Source organism: Azolla caroliniana, unplaced genomic scaffold, assembly GCF_043228905.1.
Source record: "Azolla caroliniana isolate FFs.n. ecotype wild unplaced genomic scaffold, voAzoCaro1.0.p SCAF_10, whole genome shotgun sequence".
Classification (NCBI taxonomy): domain Eukaryota; kingdom Viridiplantae; phylum Streptophyta; class Polypodiopsida; order Salviniales; family Salviniaceae; genus Azolla; species Azolla caroliniana.
The window spans coordinates 17,665,252-17,683,774 of NW_028230445.1; the positions used below are offsets into that span (position 1 = coordinate 17,665,252).

General features: G+C 37.9%; 2 protein-coding genes and 1 long non-coding RNA gene across 8 annotated transcripts; 2 read left to right on the top strand and 1 right to left on the bottom strand.

The window, feature by feature from the left end:
- Window positions 1-2,751: 2,751 nt before the first annotated feature.
- On the bottom strand, window positions 2,752-5,724 carry LOC147859285 (F-box/LRR-repeat protein 4-like). Of its 2 annotated transcripts, none has more exons than XM_087326388.1 (2): window positions 4,546-5,724; window positions 2,752-3,181 (listed from the first exon to the last, which is right to left on the bottom strand). In XM_087326388.1, the coding sequence occupies exon 1, from the start codon at window positions 5,682-5,684 to the stop codon at window positions 4,596-4,598; it is 1,089 nt and encodes a 362-aa protein (XP_087182514.1). In that variant the 5' UTR covers window positions 5,685-5,724; the 3' UTR covers window positions 2,752-3,181; window positions 4,546-4,595. The 2 variants fall into 2 exon arrangements, with proteins under 2 accessions (XP_087182514.1, XP_087182513.1); XM_087326387.1 differs by having other exon boundaries at window positions 2,752-3,192.
- Window positions 5,725-10,770: 5,046 nt separating this feature from the next.
- LOC147859286 (uncharacterized) lies at window positions 10,771-12,549 on the top strand. Its single transcript, XR_015530329.1, has 3 exons — window positions 10,771-11,023; window positions 12,191-12,308; window positions 12,487-12,549. It is a non-coding gene; the product is annotated as an uncharacterized LOC147859286 (long non-coding RNA).
- Window positions 12,550-12,696: 147 nt separating this feature from the next.
- Window positions 12,697-17,699, top strand: LOC147859287 (protein DYAD-like). 5 transcript variants are annotated; one of them, XM_087325469.1, is made up of 14 exons: window positions 12,697-12,742; window positions 12,881-13,074; window positions 13,171-13,253; window positions 13,326-13,397; window positions 13,516-13,584; window positions 13,650-13,803; window positions 13,896-13,987; window positions 14,163-15,073; window positions 15,171-15,566; window positions 15,655-15,757; window positions 15,836-15,931; window positions 16,693-16,748; window positions 16,872-16,923; window positions 17,557-17,699. In XM_087325469.1, the coding sequence occupies exons 2-14, from the start codon at window positions 13,050-13,052 to the stop codon at window positions 17,656-17,658; spliced, it is 2,211 nt and encodes a 736-aa protein (XP_087181595.1). In that variant the 5' UTR covers window positions 12,697-12,742; window positions 12,881-13,049; the 3' UTR covers window positions 17,659-17,699. The 5 variants fall into 5 exon arrangements, 4 of the variants coding, with proteins under 4 accessions (XP_087181595.1, XP_087181594.1, XP_087181596.1 ...); XM_087325468.1 differs by having other exon boundaries at window positions 12,703-13,074; XM_087325470.1 differs by having other exon boundaries at window positions 12,703-13,074; window positions 13,171-13,235.
- The last annotated feature ends 824 nt before the right edge of the window (window positions 17,700-18,523 follow it).

The window sequence follows — 18,523 nt, forward strand, 5'->3', positions numbered from 1 at the left end:
AGAGATGGTTGTCCCACCATCATATTTGGGAGAATCGTCTCAACAATCATCATGTGTGGGACAACCCTCTCCACAACCTTCATTTGTGGGGAGACCTTCTCCGCAATCACATGATACGGACAAGAATGAGCACCTTTTCAACAAATCGAGACACGACGATATCAAAATGTCACTGCAATTCCCGGATTACCTCACCAAAGCACTTGGAGAATACAAGAGACTAATGATTCTCCTAACAAAAACACTTCTTGAGTTCAAAAAAAGGAACAAAGGTTTCATCCTGATAATTTGTGGACCAAATTACCCAAGTTCAAAATGTTCGACAATAGAAGGTGCAACCAATACAAAGTTGGTCTACTCGACGTTTACATTGAAGTATAAAAAACTTTGGTGGACAATCAAACACATCAAGCAAGTGATTATTTTGGCATATTTGAATCTTGCATTTCTCGAGCTATTAAACCTCAAAATTTTCGACACATGTGAGGTTATCATAGAACATTCAATTTTAGGAGCTACACGCTACAATGCCAATGAGTTGTGTAACACATGTAGCAAGTGAAAATAAAATATGGAGATCAACAACTTTAAGCTGAAATAGTTCCTCCAAGCGTATGATGATCGCAATGCTCAAAATCAACGAAAGAAGGTCGCACTCAACCTTATGCCAAACAAATTGTGAAAGTTCAATGTAACCAAAAAAACAAAAGAGATGGCAATCCCACTTGTATCCATAGATACAAAACTCGTGGTCAAAATAACACCGCCTCTAATCAACAAGGTGTAGCACAACCATAGAAAGGGAAAGAAAAAATGGAGATCCAAGGGAACCAAGAGAATTGTAAATAAGCGAAGCCTAAAACTAATAGATGAGGAGGGGACGACTCAATCCATCCCTTTAATTGTTCACATTTCATCTTCACGGCCACACTAATGTTTTAGAGATATGGTTTTGTGGAGAAAATAAACAATTCTCAACCATCAAATAACGATTCCAAACATTGATAAGAACCCTCTTTTGGCTTCCTTTTGTAAGCCCAAAAGAATACAACGTTTGTCTTCTCAAAAAATAAATAAATCAAGGAGCTAAGAATTTTGGGATATCCAATAAGGCTATCCATAATCTATCTTCCTACTCTTTGACATACCAAGATTCGAAACTTTGGGTCCTTGACTGAACTTCATCCCCCCATCCAAACCCCCTACAACACAACTCCTTAGAGATTATCGAAGCTTCATTGGACAACTTCACCTCCAATGGTACTTCTGTAATTTGGAACGAGCCCCACCCCTTTTCCGATCCCTAATCCAAATGGGAATCCCCCATCAACTTGCACCCCCCTAGAAAAAATCATTCAAGCCACTAAACATTTGAGCTTGAACTCCATCAAAAGTCCTAGTTTACCATGGGTCAGGTTTTCTCCTTACCTTATCATCATGCTTGTCAACAAAAACCTCGGTCTCATCTTCCTTGACCACAATTGGTATATTCAAGAAGGAAACATGAACTTGGTAATAAATTTGTCTACAAAAAAGTTAACTCAATACTCCTCAACAAGTTACATAGCCAAATGATGTACAATTGCATTGGTAAATATACATATCATTTGAATTTTACATTCTTCGTCTTCATTTTCTAATTGACATATCATATTATGTCCTAAGTGATTCGTGTAGCTATTGATAAACAACTCAATACACTTGAGATGTTAGTTTTTTCAATAACTTCTCACTCTCTTACCCTCATAATCATCTTGCCTCTTCTATTATCCCTTGCTAGACATAAAAAAGTAAACCAAAGCCATTAGCACAACCATGCTGTGCAATGAAAATTGGAAGCATAACGTAACTAATTGGTCTATGCATATTGACAAGGATGGAGAAGCCACAAAATATTCTTGCTTCAACGAATATCCATGATTGAATCCCTAGATCAAATGAAAGTTGATCATCATAGCTCTATGATAGTCAAGATGCGATGGGAAAAAAACTTATATGATAGTGCCATAATCCTTTCGAAAGCTTCCCTTAGAATGTTGCGCGAGAGCATAGTGCTAGATTCAAGTAGTCAATATTGGCTCAGTGTATAGAAAGCAATAATTGAGCCATACAAACTCAATACATCACCTAAGGCCCAGGACTCTAAGCCATTCCACCCAAATGGGATCATAATCAAGAACAAATTGCCCACCTTAAAGAACATATTTTTAGCTTGCAAGCTAATTATGTCCTCTAGGAATGGAAAATGACTTAAGACAGATTCTTGAGAAAGTGTAGATGATGATAAGAAGAAACGTGTTTTTATGTGAGCGGAGTGGTGTCTACCTGAAGATAAACTCTTCTATAGGTTCTTGTCATAACACTTGGCCACTTTTCACAATTTTTGAAATGATAACCATTGCCACATATATCACAACTTGTGAATTGAAAGCAACTACACAACATAGTAAGTCAATGTTTACAACATACAAGTCCATGGAATAATATATTTGGAATTACAAAAAAGAATACAAATACCTGGAGCAACACATAAATATTCAAATAGCTTGACAACATATACAAGTCCATGGAACACTATATTTGGAATTACAAAAAGAATAGGAATACTGGGGCAAAATATAAATCTTCAAATAGCTCAACAATGTAGTAAGTCAATGTTAACAACATACAAGTCCATGGACCACTATATTTGGGATTTCAAAAAAGAATAGGAATATCTGGAGAAAAATATAAATTTTCAAATAGCTCAACTGACTGCTACCAATAATGAGATTAAATTAAAAATTTCTATATTTTACAAATTAACATGTTTTACAATTTACATTTTTGTTGAGTACCAATTTTGGCCAGTAAAAATCCTGTTATATGCTATTGTTCATTCTCATTTTGTACATATTCAACATTCAAGTTTTTGTGTACATCAACTTTGTGTATAAAAATTTGACAACGCGGAGTATTTTATACAATGCGGAAAGTAAGAACCTACCAGTGTACACGCCTTAGTACCCTTAATGATCATACACACAAAAGTCTCATTTTCAGAGGCAATAACTGAGAACTATCCAATTAAGGATGAGAATTTTTGCGTCTTCTGTACATTGCTGCTACTACTACCACAGTTGCAGGTATATCTTCTTATGAGGTATATAATCTATCTTCAATCACATGGGAGGAGGCCAATCTGCTGCACCACTGTTACATGAAGATATCATTAACTTTTAATAAAAAAGGTATTTCAATGTGCAGAATGACACTAAGAAGTTTTCTCGGTCAAGAAGTGCAAGACCATACAGCACTAATTACATCATGTATATCCTTACACAAAAGCTAATGCACTGAGTGAAGGCACATAAAAGAAACAATGAACCAGGTTCCAGTCAGAATTTGAGTTAATATTTCGATAACTAAGTTTTAGCATCCCTTAGCCTAACATTGTAGAGCTAATGGAATCATTACGCTCACATGGAATAAAGGTCATTCCAACAGTTACATCTACAAAATTTTCTCATATCCGTCATATAAACCCTCAACTTTCTATGTTAATATCTAAATCTCATGTACTACCTTCAAGCATGAACAGCCATATTAGTTACTTCAACTGTGATGCTCATTGGCGATGCCTTAGCTACTCAGCGATTGATGGACAGAAGACATGCCTATCATTTGCAATAAATTCACCTATGACCCAAGTGTAAACATTATTAGCTAATTTAGTTGAAGAAGGAAGCCTTCAAACTTTTTTAGCTGTACAAAATTGTGCCCAAATCTGCTTAGATAATAGAGTTGATGTTGCTCAATTAACACATAAAGGCCAGGAATCACACACTTGTGTACATATGTACACATGCAGAGTGATGATATTGCTCTTCAAAATAAAAAGGCAATGCATGATGATAACACAATGAAGGAATGCTTGTATTTTTTGTGGAAGATTTACGAAGATATTCTCAGGGTTAGCCAAAAAAAGATGATCTTGCTCTTATATGCCTTGAATTCTTCGTAAAGTAATATACATCAAAGCCGTGTCATTGACGTTCATTTATTATATTATACTTGTTTTCCTAATATTCACTAATCTTTTCAGTTTTCAACCCCACTTTTATTTTGGCTATATGATCTAAAATAAGTCAGGCTTTGATGTACCGCAACATTTAACTTGGACTATATTGACTCTCCAATGCAAGGGAATCCTAAACCAATACCAAAGAAGACGAGATATGAAATCCCACAACCTGTTATAGAATAGAGTCTATGAAGAAAAAGGCATGAAAAGTGAGCTTTCAATTGGTGCAAACAGAAATGACTCATTCGGAGCATGAAATGAGATCATAACAATAACTATTCTAAACATGATGGTCCATGAATGGTGCAGTATGTAACTATTCAATGAATATTCATTCTCTTGACATGACAACATTATTCTCAAATAGCTCCTTATGACACAAATATTAACCAATCTGACAGATTCGTACACTCAGCATATACAATACTACATTCTTCCATTGAATTAACATCACTCCAGACATCGTAAGTATAGAAAATTACCTTGAAGAGGCCACAAGAATTTTGAAGTCTGAAACTGCCTTTTGGAGAAGCTACAGCCATTCGATAGTGCACTTGCTCTCCATGTTCTTTAGACAGCTTAAAGGAATGTATCTCCTCAAATCTTTATCCAAACCAAGATACTCTAAAATATGGCAACCACTGACTATTGCTTCCACATCCTCTCTTAGAATATTCTGACAAGAAGAAAGAGTTATTGCTTGAACACGAGCAAAACCTTGCAATGACAATCCAGTGACTAAATCACATCCTGAAAGTACTAACTCTTTGATATCATTGCAATCTGCTTGGATTGCAAGTATGGACAAATCCGAAACTTTTGAAAGCCATGAAAGATTCAATCTTTGTAGTGACTTCAACGAAGCTAGTAATATAACCCCCCTATCTGTGATGCTTGAACCGCATTTAGCAAGAGAAAGGTCTTGCAAGGATACCATTTGAGGTAAAAGACCTATTCCTTCATCAGTTATTCGAAAACATTCACATAAATCTAGCGTTTTCAGGCTCGAAGAAGTCTTACCTCGAGCAAGAAAGTGAATGCCAACATCACTAACCATCTTACAACCCTCTAAGATCAAACTTTCCAAACAGTTCGCATTGGATATAGCCTCAAGGGCAATATTCGTGATCCTTTCGCATCGAGAAAGATCGAGATGAGACAGAGAAAAACATCCACATATCAGAGAACGTATACCCCGATCCTCGACATTGCTTCTCCACCGTAGATTCACTCGCTGAAGATTCTTGCAGGACGAAGCAATGGCTGAGATTCCCTCACTCCCGACCCCCCTACACTTCTCATTCTCTTCGGTGAAATTAAGGTCGACAAGGTCACGTGACTTCGATAAGCCAAGATTTAGGGTTTGCAGGGAAGAGCATGAGCGTGAGATGAAAGAGAGGTCTGCGTCTGAGAGACCTCTTCCTGCGTCTAAAGAGAGGAGACGAGGGAAGCGATGGAGGAAGCTGAAGAGAAGGGATGGGTCTAAGATTCGAAGCTCTGTTCTGGTTTTGCCTTCAGCAAGGAGCCATCGTTTGCAGACCTGGGCACAGGATTTCCTGTCGACGCGACCTCTGATTCTGCACAGGATGAGGAAGAGCTCATCGTCGCTCAATCGATTCATGGGGAAGGAGAACGGAATATGGATGGGACGCAGGGTTTCGCGTACATACATGAAGAGAGGAGCTTCTTCTCCTACTACGTATGTATGTATGTATGTATTTATACGTACGTACGTACGTATTTATACATACGTATGTGGGGTACGTATTCGTATGTGCATCACAATGTATGTACGTACGTATAAAATGTAAGTACGCATTTCGACTCATATGCATATGTACGTACATACACACGCTCGTGTCTTGACTCTTATTACAATACAAATATTAGAGAGGGCAAGTGAGTGGGCGCGGACGGACGGTGCAGGTCAGCTAAGCTAATGGATGGCGCGCGCGATCTCCACCGTCCGATGTGGATAAAAAAAACACTGACAGCGTTCGTCACCAGCAGCCCGACTCTCTCACAGCTTCTCTGTCACAAGGAGCCCCGCTCTGTTGTCAGACAACCCTCTGTAACCTAGAGCTCGACTCTGTCAACAAAGAGCCCCGCTGCCTGACAACCTCTGTCACCAGGAGCCTGACTGACTCAGGGCAAGACCCCAGCTCATACCATGAGCCCGACTCAGAAACAAACTCCAAAAAACTTTTAAGTGTACAACAAATATTTGCGATGAAAATTATGCATAAAGATTACTCAAAAAAACAAACCCCAACTTCCAATTGCACAAAACCTAAAACTTAAAACTCAAAAATCACACAAACTTATATCTCCAGGCTTCAACTAACAAATCAACTTAAAGTTTCAAATAACAAGTCTTACATAAAAGATCAAAACATCAAATGTCGACAATGGGAATAATCCAAACCAAAAACCCTAAAATGAAATAGGAATACACACATTACATTTTAAGATTATGGCTCATGTCAGGATGATAGAAAAATGCAACCACAATTTTTACAATATGTAACAATCGAGTCCCTTGAAGTCAAGGTCAAGCCCATCGCAACGCAAATACCGAACCTTGTCATGGTCACATATTGACAGTTGCCTCCTAGCCCAACTTGCACCTCTTTGTAGTTTTCTGGTGTGGGATTTGGAAATGTTTGGGGAGTTGTCAATAAGTTCTTGCAAGATGTCTATTGTTGAGCTTCTTTAAGCACTGATTTTGTTGGTTGCGACTTATTGATATGCTATCTTCTTCATTGGTTGATTTTGGTGCACCAATGCGACACACCTTCTCAGTCATATCTTCCAATGTTTGTATACATTCCAAAATAGTTGCACAGTCGAAGGTTCCTAACCCTTGCTTGAAACATTGAAGTGGCTCCTCAGTCGTTTGTATTTTGGACTTCAATGATTCCATCTTTGATGTTGTGGGGTTTGTCTCCCCGACTCGTTCTACCTCTGTCTCCACTTCTATTTCTGTATTATGGTCCATTCACATTTGGGTCGTGCGACCTATAAAAGGCAACGAGCCACATAAATGTGGCATGTGCCTCTCAATAATCATTCGGATACCGAGTACATGCTTACATCGAAGGTCTTGGCAATCACAATATGAGCATTAGAGTGAGACATTATATACCATAGAGTGGGAGTCATCATGCTCAAGATTCTAAACTAATATCGGGCCTTGTTGACAATATGCATTGCGGAAGTATCGTCGACGTACCTTTCCAATATTCTCTCGGCATCTTTAAATCAGGACCTTTGATCCCTACAATTTGTACAGGGTGCAAATTGACCACTCTCAGATATTTCTTGTCATTGCTTGTACCACTCTACGACTGTTCCTCCAATGCAAGTGCCAATTTCATTGTCCTCGATTAAGACATGCACAAGGCCGGTAATTGATCGGTTTATTCTTCCTCTCGCGACAATATACTTGATAAACTCTCAATGTCTTTCTACAATATGGGTAGTGTCAACATGTCTATAGTTGAACATTTTACCAAACTTGGGCCAGAGTTTCCTCCACACACATGTCAAACCACACCATCCTCCTATATATATGCTAGACACCGGGCTTGTATGCATATTCTACCTTTAACTCCTCACACATCGCATTGAATGCGGATTCAATAATGCATTGCATCAAGTGGCACATTCGTTGATATAGATTACTTCTCTCGGTTGCACTTACTTTTGGCAACAAGTTGTCCACCCATGATTTTTTGGCGTGAAATTGACACAACAAAAGGCGACAATGTGTTTGTGACTGTTGCCCATTTACAACAATCCAAGATTGACGGTCTGTTGCAACCACATTAGTTATGGCATTATATGATGTCCAACATTTATCAATCATTATCGTATTTGACCTCATCATGGGCATCCTTGTGAATATGACTCTCAAGCAAGTTTCTATTGCGACTTGGTCATGGTTTGACCCCTTATCAGAACTACAAAGTATGTACCATAGCGGGATCCCAATTCCCATGGTGTTGGGGGCAACAACTGCATATAATGGTAGCCCGAATTGGTTTGTTTTAAATGTCGAGTTGATTGCCCAAGAGTTGTTTTTGGGTCAACCGCTCACACATTTCCAACATCCATTGATTTTTAAGTATCAAGATAAATGGTTGTCTAACGGGAGATCCTGGTTTATAACAATCCAAGGTTGACGATCTGTTGCAACCATAGTTCCTAATATTCGCGTACGTCCAATTTACTGGACGTATGCGAACGTTTGCAAACGTACGAGTATGATACGCGATATTCGTTTGGCTGTTTTTTTTTTACTTTTTTTGGGTTTTTAAAATTTTTGATATTCATAATTCTTTGTGAATAGAAGTGACGTTTGACACACACACACACACACTCTCTCTCTCTCTCTCTCACAGGAGAACTGACAGATCTTCTCTCTCTACAAAATCTAGATATCTAATATACATATTACACACTCCCTCACACAGACAAAACCCATAGCTCCTCTCTCTCTCTCTCTCTCTAGAGTCTAGATATACACTCAACCACGGTCTCCTCACACATGCAAAATAGGGCTTCTCTCTCTAGACCACACACGCTCTCTCTCTCTCTCTCTCTCTCTCTCTCTCTCTCTCTCTCTCTCTCTCTCTCTCCTCACACACACACACACACTATGTACACCATATACACCATATGTATATATCTATGTACCACGTATGGATTTCAATCATACTTGAAGCCTTTTCACATATGAGCATGATACGAATATTGGCGTTTGAGTATGACACAAATGGGACGTATGGCTAGAACTATGGTTGCAACCACATTAGTTATGGCATTATATGATGTCCAACATTTATCAATCATTATCGTATTTGACCTCATCATGGGCATCCTTGTGAATATGACTCTCAAGCAAGTTTCTATTGCGACTTGGTCATGGTTTGACCCCTTATCAGAACTACAAAGTATGTACCATAGCGGGATCCCAATTCCCATGGTGTTGGGGGCAACAACTGCATATAATGGTAGCCTGAATTGGTTTGTTTTAAATGTCGAGTTGATTGCCCAAGAGTTGTTTTGGGGTCAACCGCTCACACATTTCCAACATCCATTGATTTTTAAGTATCAAGATAAATGGTTGTTTGGCGGGAGATCCTAGTTCACTAGGCAAGTAGGGTTGAACATGAGCCACTTGCCCAAGATCTCGGAGTGCATTGCCATCTTGCATCATCAAAGACCAATCAACCTCTCACATGGCACTCCCAAATTTAACCTATTTGCCATGTTATGAACCTCCATTGGTATCATAAAGAACCTATAGCTAACAAGCTCTAATGGAATAGCCTTGGACTTATGATATGCTTTCTTATGCATGCTCATTTGTGCCACATGCCTTGCACACCCAACATCAAATAGGTCATCTTTGCAACAACTTATGGCATTAGGGTGTGCTGGCAAATGGTAACATCCGACCTACTACATGGTACATGACCACTATGAGGTCCATATATTGAAATGGTCAGTGTCTCATTGTCAACCCCGTCATTCATTCTATTGTCCACATGGAATGTACACTCACATCGGGGTGTGCACCTACATCGTTGAGTGGAATTAGACGCAAGTTGAGATATCCCAGCATGATGACAACTATACCTAGTCACACGCATACCCACGTTGACTCCTTTCTTTACGTGTGTGTGATACTTGGTTTGCAAATCCATGAGCGCATCATCTAACTGGTGGGTTTCTAACTTGATTACTTCTATGGGTAGGGTCTTGTTATATTTGGCCATGCTCGCTCCCAAACCTTCATTCGGGCCGACATTCAACACCATTTGGCAACCACAACTTCTAATGAGTGTTTTTACGTACTCCGCTGCGATGCCATAATTACGTACATCGGTCGGCGCGTAATCCCGCTTTAACACTTTAAGAGTATTTGAAAATGTGTGATGGGATGTGTCACCATGTGACGCTAATACTACCTCCCTCCATTTCTCAACGTATTACTTGAAGATTAGGTGATGCCTTAAGGTAGATTGCACTCTCTTTCCCGAGTATGAGACGATAGACATATACATACACACACACACACACACACACATGTAGACAAATACACATCCGTATACGGATGCATATACAAACACTTTTATACATGTATGTATACAAATACAAAGAAAAAACATGAATTGACTCACAATGAGCAATTGTGCGAACAATTATGCATAGTAAAGCATGTTGCCCAGTTGTGGTGAAGTGTTGCATGGATGCCTTGTGGATGAATATTGTGCCGGAATTGTGGGGAAATGCAATAAAAACATAATCTCACGTACAAGATATGTACATATACATATAAACATGAGATAAATATACATATACATATGAGACGCATACATATACAAACACATATATACATATACATGTATGTATACAAATACACATATGCATATACATACATATATGACGTACATATACATATACAGGACGAAGGAGAGAGAGAGAGAAAGAAGAAAGATATATTAACGTCTTCTAAGGCCAAAATTGGCCCATGAGACAAATGGTGTACAACAAAAATGGGATATTTACCCATTCATCGAAAGTAAAAATAAAAATAAAAATAAGATAAAATAGAGTTTAAGCTAAATAGTTCTAAGAAAACAACAAACATGTTCTATATAAAAAACATGTTCTACAATGAGACATTGCAGCGGAAAAAGACATTGCAGAAACGGCCAAGGAAACGTCTTTTTAAAATCCTGATTGAAGCGAAACGGAACGGAACGTAACGAAATTCAAGTGCATTTGTTGAGAAGCCGTAGCTGCAGCAGCTTGTTGGAGAAGCTACCATTTGTCCTCTGGATTCTCGCAGAGAGAATCAGTCAATCAATCATCTTTATTCACCATCTTCAGATTTGCCTCGTCTTCGTCTTCATCTTCATCTTTATCCACAAACTAGCGACTCCAGCGCAGGTAACTCTAGTCCATCTTTTCTCTCATGGTATAATCTGTCCATCTATCCGTCATGGAAATCCTCTTAAATTAGGTGAACTGTATTACTTTGGTAAAAAGCTGGTTCCTACTTAATTTCCATGGTATTTATATACTACAACCAGAAAAACACTGCTGAGAGATGGCAGGCTTTGTATATTCCAAGTCATGATCAGCTCGTTCTTCCGAGCTCTCCATGCGTTTTCTCTGCTTATAGAGATAACTATTCGAGATTAACCTGTTTGTATATTGAAAATGCTATTGAATTATGTTATTCTTCTGGCAAAAACTCGATCGTATTTTCTGTGCCATCCTTCCTTCTCATCCGATATATTAGGGAATTAACAGAATTTGCAGTGACATTATGCATTGTACTACCTGTGAAGTCAGGTAATTTGATTCTGAATCTTTCCAGGACCTTGTCTGCTTATGCAGACATCAGTTTTAGGTTTCAGTTGGTATATTGAAGAACTATCTTGGATTAGGTTCTCTGTAGATGTTAAAAGACTTTCTTTCCATGGGATTATAGAAGCACAATTCTCAGTGAAATGGTGTGCTCTATACTACTTTCGAAGTCAACTAGCTATTCTTTTGAAGATCTCTCTGACTTTGTCTGCTAACAGTTTTAGATGTTTGGTTGCATATTACAAATGTTCTAGGTAATTGTCTCTGGTAAAATTTTGATCATCTTTCCATGCTGTCCTTTTCCATGGCAATGTAAAAGCAGAAATCACTGTAAAATGGAGTCATTTGATTTCATTTTTAAATCTTTCTTTTCCTGAAGCTCCCTGTTACTTTGTCTGCATGAAACTTTAATGTTTCTATTGGTATATTGCAAATGCTCTACCATTAGGTAATTTCGCATAAAAACTTCTTCTTGCCTCACATCCTGTTCTCCCTTTCCATAGCAGTATTCAAGCAGAAATCTCAGTGAAATGGTGTGTTTTGCTTCCCATTAGGTGTCAAAAATTTCCTTTCCAGAAGTTCTCCATGATTTTGTATGATTTAAACAGTTGTAGGTGTTTAATCTAATTGAGGTAGACATCATCTGGCAGCTTTCCACAGCTTTGTCTTTTTATACTTTATTCCTCAAAGATCTCAAGTTGTCACTTTTTGTTTTTTCTAACTGGAAATATCCATTTCTTGCAGCATGTCTTGCAATAAGTGAATTGGACCAAGCAAAAGGTGACATGTTGCCCCCCACACTTGGGACACAATATCCTCCATAGAAGTTGTGCACTTCCATTGGGAACCATTGTGCATATAGGTAAGAAGAAATCGATTTTAATGTGGATCTTAATGCCGCGAGAACAACAGAAATGCAATATGGTAAGTAATTCTCTATTGATCTTAATGTTATTGGTATAACTAACTACAGAATTGCAATACAGGGAAAATTCTGTTTTGCTCACACATAATAACAAGTGTTTTCTTTCATGTTGGAGGTGATTTCATCTATATTTTACCAGGGGCTGACCCCTCCCATGAAGCATTCATAGAAAGAATCACCATTTATCTGAGCCTGAAGCAGGAAAACAGTGTGTCCAAGTTCGATGGTATAACATTCTGCAAATTGCAATTCAACATTTATAAGATTTATAGACAGCTCAAGAAATAACTATTCATCTTTAGATTTCAGTGTCTTCAACTACAGGCTTCATCATGATCCACCGTCAATTCTGATAGCAAATGAAGTTTATTGTATCCTTTAACTCTAACATGGATGGTCAATTTTTCATAAATATTTACCTTCTATGGTTTAGTTGCCTCTGTTTTGTAACATGGCTACACATTCTCATCCCGACAAACATTTTACAGTTCCTTTAACAATTAATGTAGAAATAAATTTCCTTGCCTCTGTCTTCCTGTTTAATTTCCATCAATCAATATCACAATAAATATGTGTCTCTTATCTCCTATAACATGGAGGAAATCATATATATAATCTCGAAGCACCACCAAAACACACATCTCTAGGTACGCATATTCTGCAGAGGCTGGCATATTTATGGCTGTGTTACCAGAGGATTTTGGTGAGAATCTGATGCTGAATGGTTCAAATGTTATCACCATGAGAAATTCATTCTTTTCTTTCTAGCATATAGGAATTCCCTCCCTTCTATTTGCAGATTATTCATGTCATCCATTGACCAACAACATCGGAGAACTTAATTGTGAAGATACCACTGAAAAAGTGGGAGACCTTGCCTATGTATTATTCTTTAAGCCTAAGGTCTGGGTTAATTAAGAACTCTTCTAGTGATTTATTTTACTTCTACTGCAGATGCTTCTGAATATTGAACGGGGGATGCCATCAGAAAGTGCATCAGTACATCCTCAAGCTCAAAGTCCAATTGTAAGGCAAACTGCATTTAGAATAACCATCATAGAGATGATGGAAGAATAACAGAATTGTGCGTATCAAAGCAAATCAAAGGCTAACAGGGATAAAAGAGATTTTTATGGAATTGCAGAATGTATATGAAGGCTCAACAGATCAGAGTGAATGGAAAGAGAGTAGGCATGCTGCTAGGTCAAATAAGGTAGTGCATTCATGTTGATTATCTTTGCGTTGAATATATGCATGAATAGTATCTCTTTAACACAGATTGTACGGTATATCAAGAATTTTGAGTCCAAGACATATGCAAAAGGAAATACAACTTTTAAAAATTCAGCTTCCCACAGCAAGAAGCTAAAGAGGAAACAGCCACCACATCTGGTGGAACTACCAGAATTAAAACTGAAAGCGTCTGAAGAACGTATGTACAAGATAGATAGATGCTTCTGACATTTCAGCATCATTTCTAGTTTGTAAATATATTTCGTGACACATGGAAGAAAAATATTGTAGGAACATTTAGACATGGATCTGCCTACGAGATAGATCAACAAAATGTTCCTGCCAATGCACCCCCTGATTTGAAGAGTATTCACAAAGCAATTGTAAAGCTTCTTTTTTCTCTCATTCATCTTATTCATTGCAAGCATACATCAGCCAAATTCACCATGATAGCAGTCCAAATGAACACGCTTCTTTGCTGATAATGTACATCTGGCTTCATGGTGCTACATAATTTATGTAATCTTTGAAGCATCTTCCATGTAAATGTATTTGCAGATCACAGATTCGACAAAAGAATATGTCACCATCAGATTTCCTAGCATTTCATCCTTGAATAACTGTTTTGGGGAATCCGAAAAACCATGCAAGGACAAAGCAAGGAGTAGATGCCTTTTAAGTCAGAATACAGTTCCTAGTGAAAAACCTGAATTGGATAAGGAGTTTCTCATGACACATGAAACTGCTAAGAAAGTGCTCCGATGCCCCATTCCTTCATCAGATTACCTCCAGAATTCTCATAGCAAAACATTTTGGCGACCTCTGAATATGAACATGGAGAGAGAGGATCGAGCTCCACTTGTGGACAAGGTACAGACAGATGCTGATCATGCACAAGGTGACAATGATGATGAGCAGGGTTTGCCAACAACAGTTGACAAACTGATTAAGAAAGCATTGCACTCACAAGCCAAATCTCCAGCTCTAGGCTACAGTCACAGAAAAAACAAGCATGATAACACCTTGAATATATGGAGGGATGATAAATTCTCCGATTTAGGACAGGTCTCAAGGCATCATGATCATAAAAACAAGGACAACGATGGAAAGGGAAATGAATATCCTGCTCACGATTTGGATGCCCCAAACTCTTCTGTTGAGACTTGTAATCGGTATAATGTGCTTAGAACACACACAGAAAAGTCCCTACTTTTTAAGGCATCCGAGAAAGACCATGGCATGGTAAAATGGGGAATAAAAAAGAAAGCCACTTCTCAGAATAGGTATCGAGGAAATAGCTTGGGAGTCCAAAGAAATGCACACGATGTTAAGAAAGCATATGGGCAGAAGCAAGTTAAACCTTCAAAATTAGACAACCATGGTATAATAAGAGAAACACCATCAGGTATTAGAAAAGGAAGTATCCTAAAAGTTCCAAAGGAGATGCAATGCAGATGGTCTTGTGAAAGGTTGATATATTACAGATACTTTGTAAAACCATCATCAAAACTTCTCTTTAAAAGTTATACAAGACAGAATATGGATTAATGGAATGCCTTATTACAGGTATAAAGCTGCACAGCTGAAGCTTTTACAAATTATGCATGACAAAGGTGCGATTCCTGGAAAGCCCCTTTTGAGACCTGCACTACGCGAAGAAGCTAGAAAACATATTGGTGATACAGGACTTCTTGATCATCTCTTAAAACACATGACTAACACTGTGATAAGTAATGGTCAACGTTTTCGTCGCCGACACAACTCTGAAGGTGCAATGGAATATTGGCTAGAAGATGCTAGACTGATGGATATAAGGAAGCAAGCTGGAGTTGAGCCATATTGGGTACCCCCTTCTGGATGGAAAATTGGAGATGTTATAACAGAAAATCAAAATGGGCAAACATCGATGATTCATCTCATCGAATTAAAGCAGATAAAAGAAGATGTAGAGTCCATGAAAAGGTGAGCTATTTCACTAACGTTTTGGAAAATATTTGGTTTGAAAAGCACTTTAAATTTGAATACCAGTACTGAAATCCTCATGATCCAGACAACTTGAGGTGTTATGTGCACATATCAAAGCCCATGTTTCTGAACCTGTAGGGTGTCTATCTTTGCAAAAGTTCGAGAATGATGTAAGAAAACATGCACAGGTATGATATTGCACCATAACAATAACATGAAGATATGAACATGTTTTCATGGTACAAAGACAGAGGCTTTGCTTTCAGGAAATGAAGATGGAGCTATACAAACTTAGAGAATTGGTTGAACCTAATAGAAATTTTTCTCAGAGATCACCGAGACATTGGATCCCTCCAGAAACTGTATGAATTACATATCTAATGCTTTTAAACGTTTTGAAAGTCAGATAGTGGCAAATGAAATAAGATGGTGAATACAGTAAATCAGTCAAACAGCTGAAACTTACAGATCAGATTGTAAAGGTAAAATGCCAGAATAAAAATGAAATCGCAAGCGTGAAATCTCTTCAAAGGCTGAAAGACCAAATATCCATCTGGAAAGGGAAGTTACATTCTACAAAGGCCTCTCATTCAGGAATCAGAACGAAACAGAAACACTGAATTTATGTTCTTTCTATATATGAGTATATTCCCCAGCTTGAAAATCAGACAATGTTCAGATAATGATGTAATTATTTTGCCGCGTCAACCATGGCAGCATCATTTTTTGTACATTAAGCATACTCAATCCCTCCAACCTCAGTGCATGCCGTTTACAAGTAGGATTAAGTCTCATGTTAAAACAACTTTTGCATACCACATATAAACAGATATGGATACTGTTGCCATCTAACCAGATCAAGCTAAGAATTTTAATTTAAAGTATCATCTGTAGAAATGAAAAAGTAAGCTTGCATCCAGTGGCGAATATATAATTTGAATATGTAAGATCCTAATCACACTATCCACAAAAAGCGAAAACACAAGTTATTAATACCCAGGAGGAATGGATTCATAATGAGAACCAGGATACATAACGAAAAATGTTTTAGTCCTCAAGTAACCTCATCAAATTTTATGATTTGGAGCTTTTTGGGACCTTTTGTAAATCCTAGTTTTTTCAGGTAACCAAGGCAAAGGAATGGAGTATTAAAGAGAGCTACAATGATCCTGTAGGAATGTAAGCCATCTTTTTCCAAAATCATATCAATAAATGATTAATATATAAGAGAATATTAGGTTAATCTATTATATGCTGAAATCATGAAGTGCTGTATAATTCTAATGATCCTTCAATGTGCAGTGCGTTTGAGCTCCTGAAGATAGGCAGACATGGAATAATTAACAATGTTGAGGTAACATCCTTTGCATAAGTTAGCAAAAAAGCATAGAATCTATTTACAAATGGTAATGTCAACGAATTTGTTTGTATATTTGTGAAATCTAATTGAGAGATATTTCAAGAAAAGAGAATCAATGACAAGCAAGTTCAATGTCACCTTGTTGTCACCTTATTGCAAGGATAGTTGCATATTTGTAGGCAAAAATATGCTTGTGTAGATATTTAAATGTTTAAAGAAGATAGGTTATTGAAGGCTGAGACCTCGCCTGATGTCTCATATTATCCCATAAGTAATGATAACAATGTGATTTTGAACAAATTGTGCATAAATAGCCGTGACTCCATGAAAAGGAACCTAAATGTTTTGAAGGAATTTTGTATGGTACAAATCTAATACATCTATAAAAATTTATACAAGAAAACAGATAGTCTGCTAATAATGATGACAAAAAGTTGTAAAAAAACAAACTGGTAGGAAGATGGATGGAAATCTCCGAAAACTGTAGTACAAAATCAAACGGCACAAGCTTAACCTTGTATATCTGTGCAAATACAGAGGAAATATGGATGGAAATCTCCAAAAAAAATGGAGTAAATTTGAATGCCACAACTCTAATCCTGTATGTCTGTGCATATATTGATACAGGAAGCTGATAGGGACAAGGCAGATTCAACAGAGGCATGCCCATATTGTGAAGGAACACAGGAAGGAGCCACGCATGAAGTAATTTTCTTGCTAGCACTATGACCAAGTTTATTCTTTCAACATGTATGTTTGTCTGTGTGTATGTGTATATGTGTGAGTGTGTATGAGAGAGAGAAAGCATGACTGCAAATACGGGTGAATTCCTGTTATCCATACTTGCACAGAAATAATCTTGATGCATGATCATGATCATGATCTTAATCTTAATCTAATTGCATGCATATGGTGGAATGCTTTTGGAGATGGTTTACAAGAATGAAGTGTAAAAGCAATATGTATGGGTTGAGTATCGTATTTGAGGTTGGTTGGTGCAATGGGGTGAGGCTATAAGAAGTTCAACAAGTGCATTTGGGTGTGCTAGTGAGGGTTGGGGAGAGAGAGAGAGAGACTACGTAATTGAGAAGCTAGAAATTTCATGAAATATATGTTGCAGGGAGATGCCTCACTAGACAGCACAAGGTATGAACCTCCAGAAGAAGACCAAGATGAAGCAGAGGAAGAGGAGGATATGGCAATCATAGCCAGCAAGGCTGAGTACAAGGCCAAGATTGAGAAAACCTCCACAGTTGAAGGACATGTAGCCAAGGGAGGTTGCAAGAGGAGATCAGATAACATAAGCTTCTTCTACAAAGCAACTCATCGTTATGTCCCATGAGGAGAGAAGGAAAAGGCAAATGGCATCACGACTATAAGCTCTCAGGCCACAAAACTAGTCCTGTGGAGAAAGAGGTAATTTCTCATGGGTAGCAGCAATATATCAACCAGTTTTGTGGAATCAGACAATTAGTAGAACCTGGTTAGCTTGGACATGGAATTATTGAACTTGAACTTGAATATGACTTTTAAGAGATCTGATCATCAGCTTCGGCGATCAGGGGGTGGATTCAAGCAGTGCACACTTCCTCGG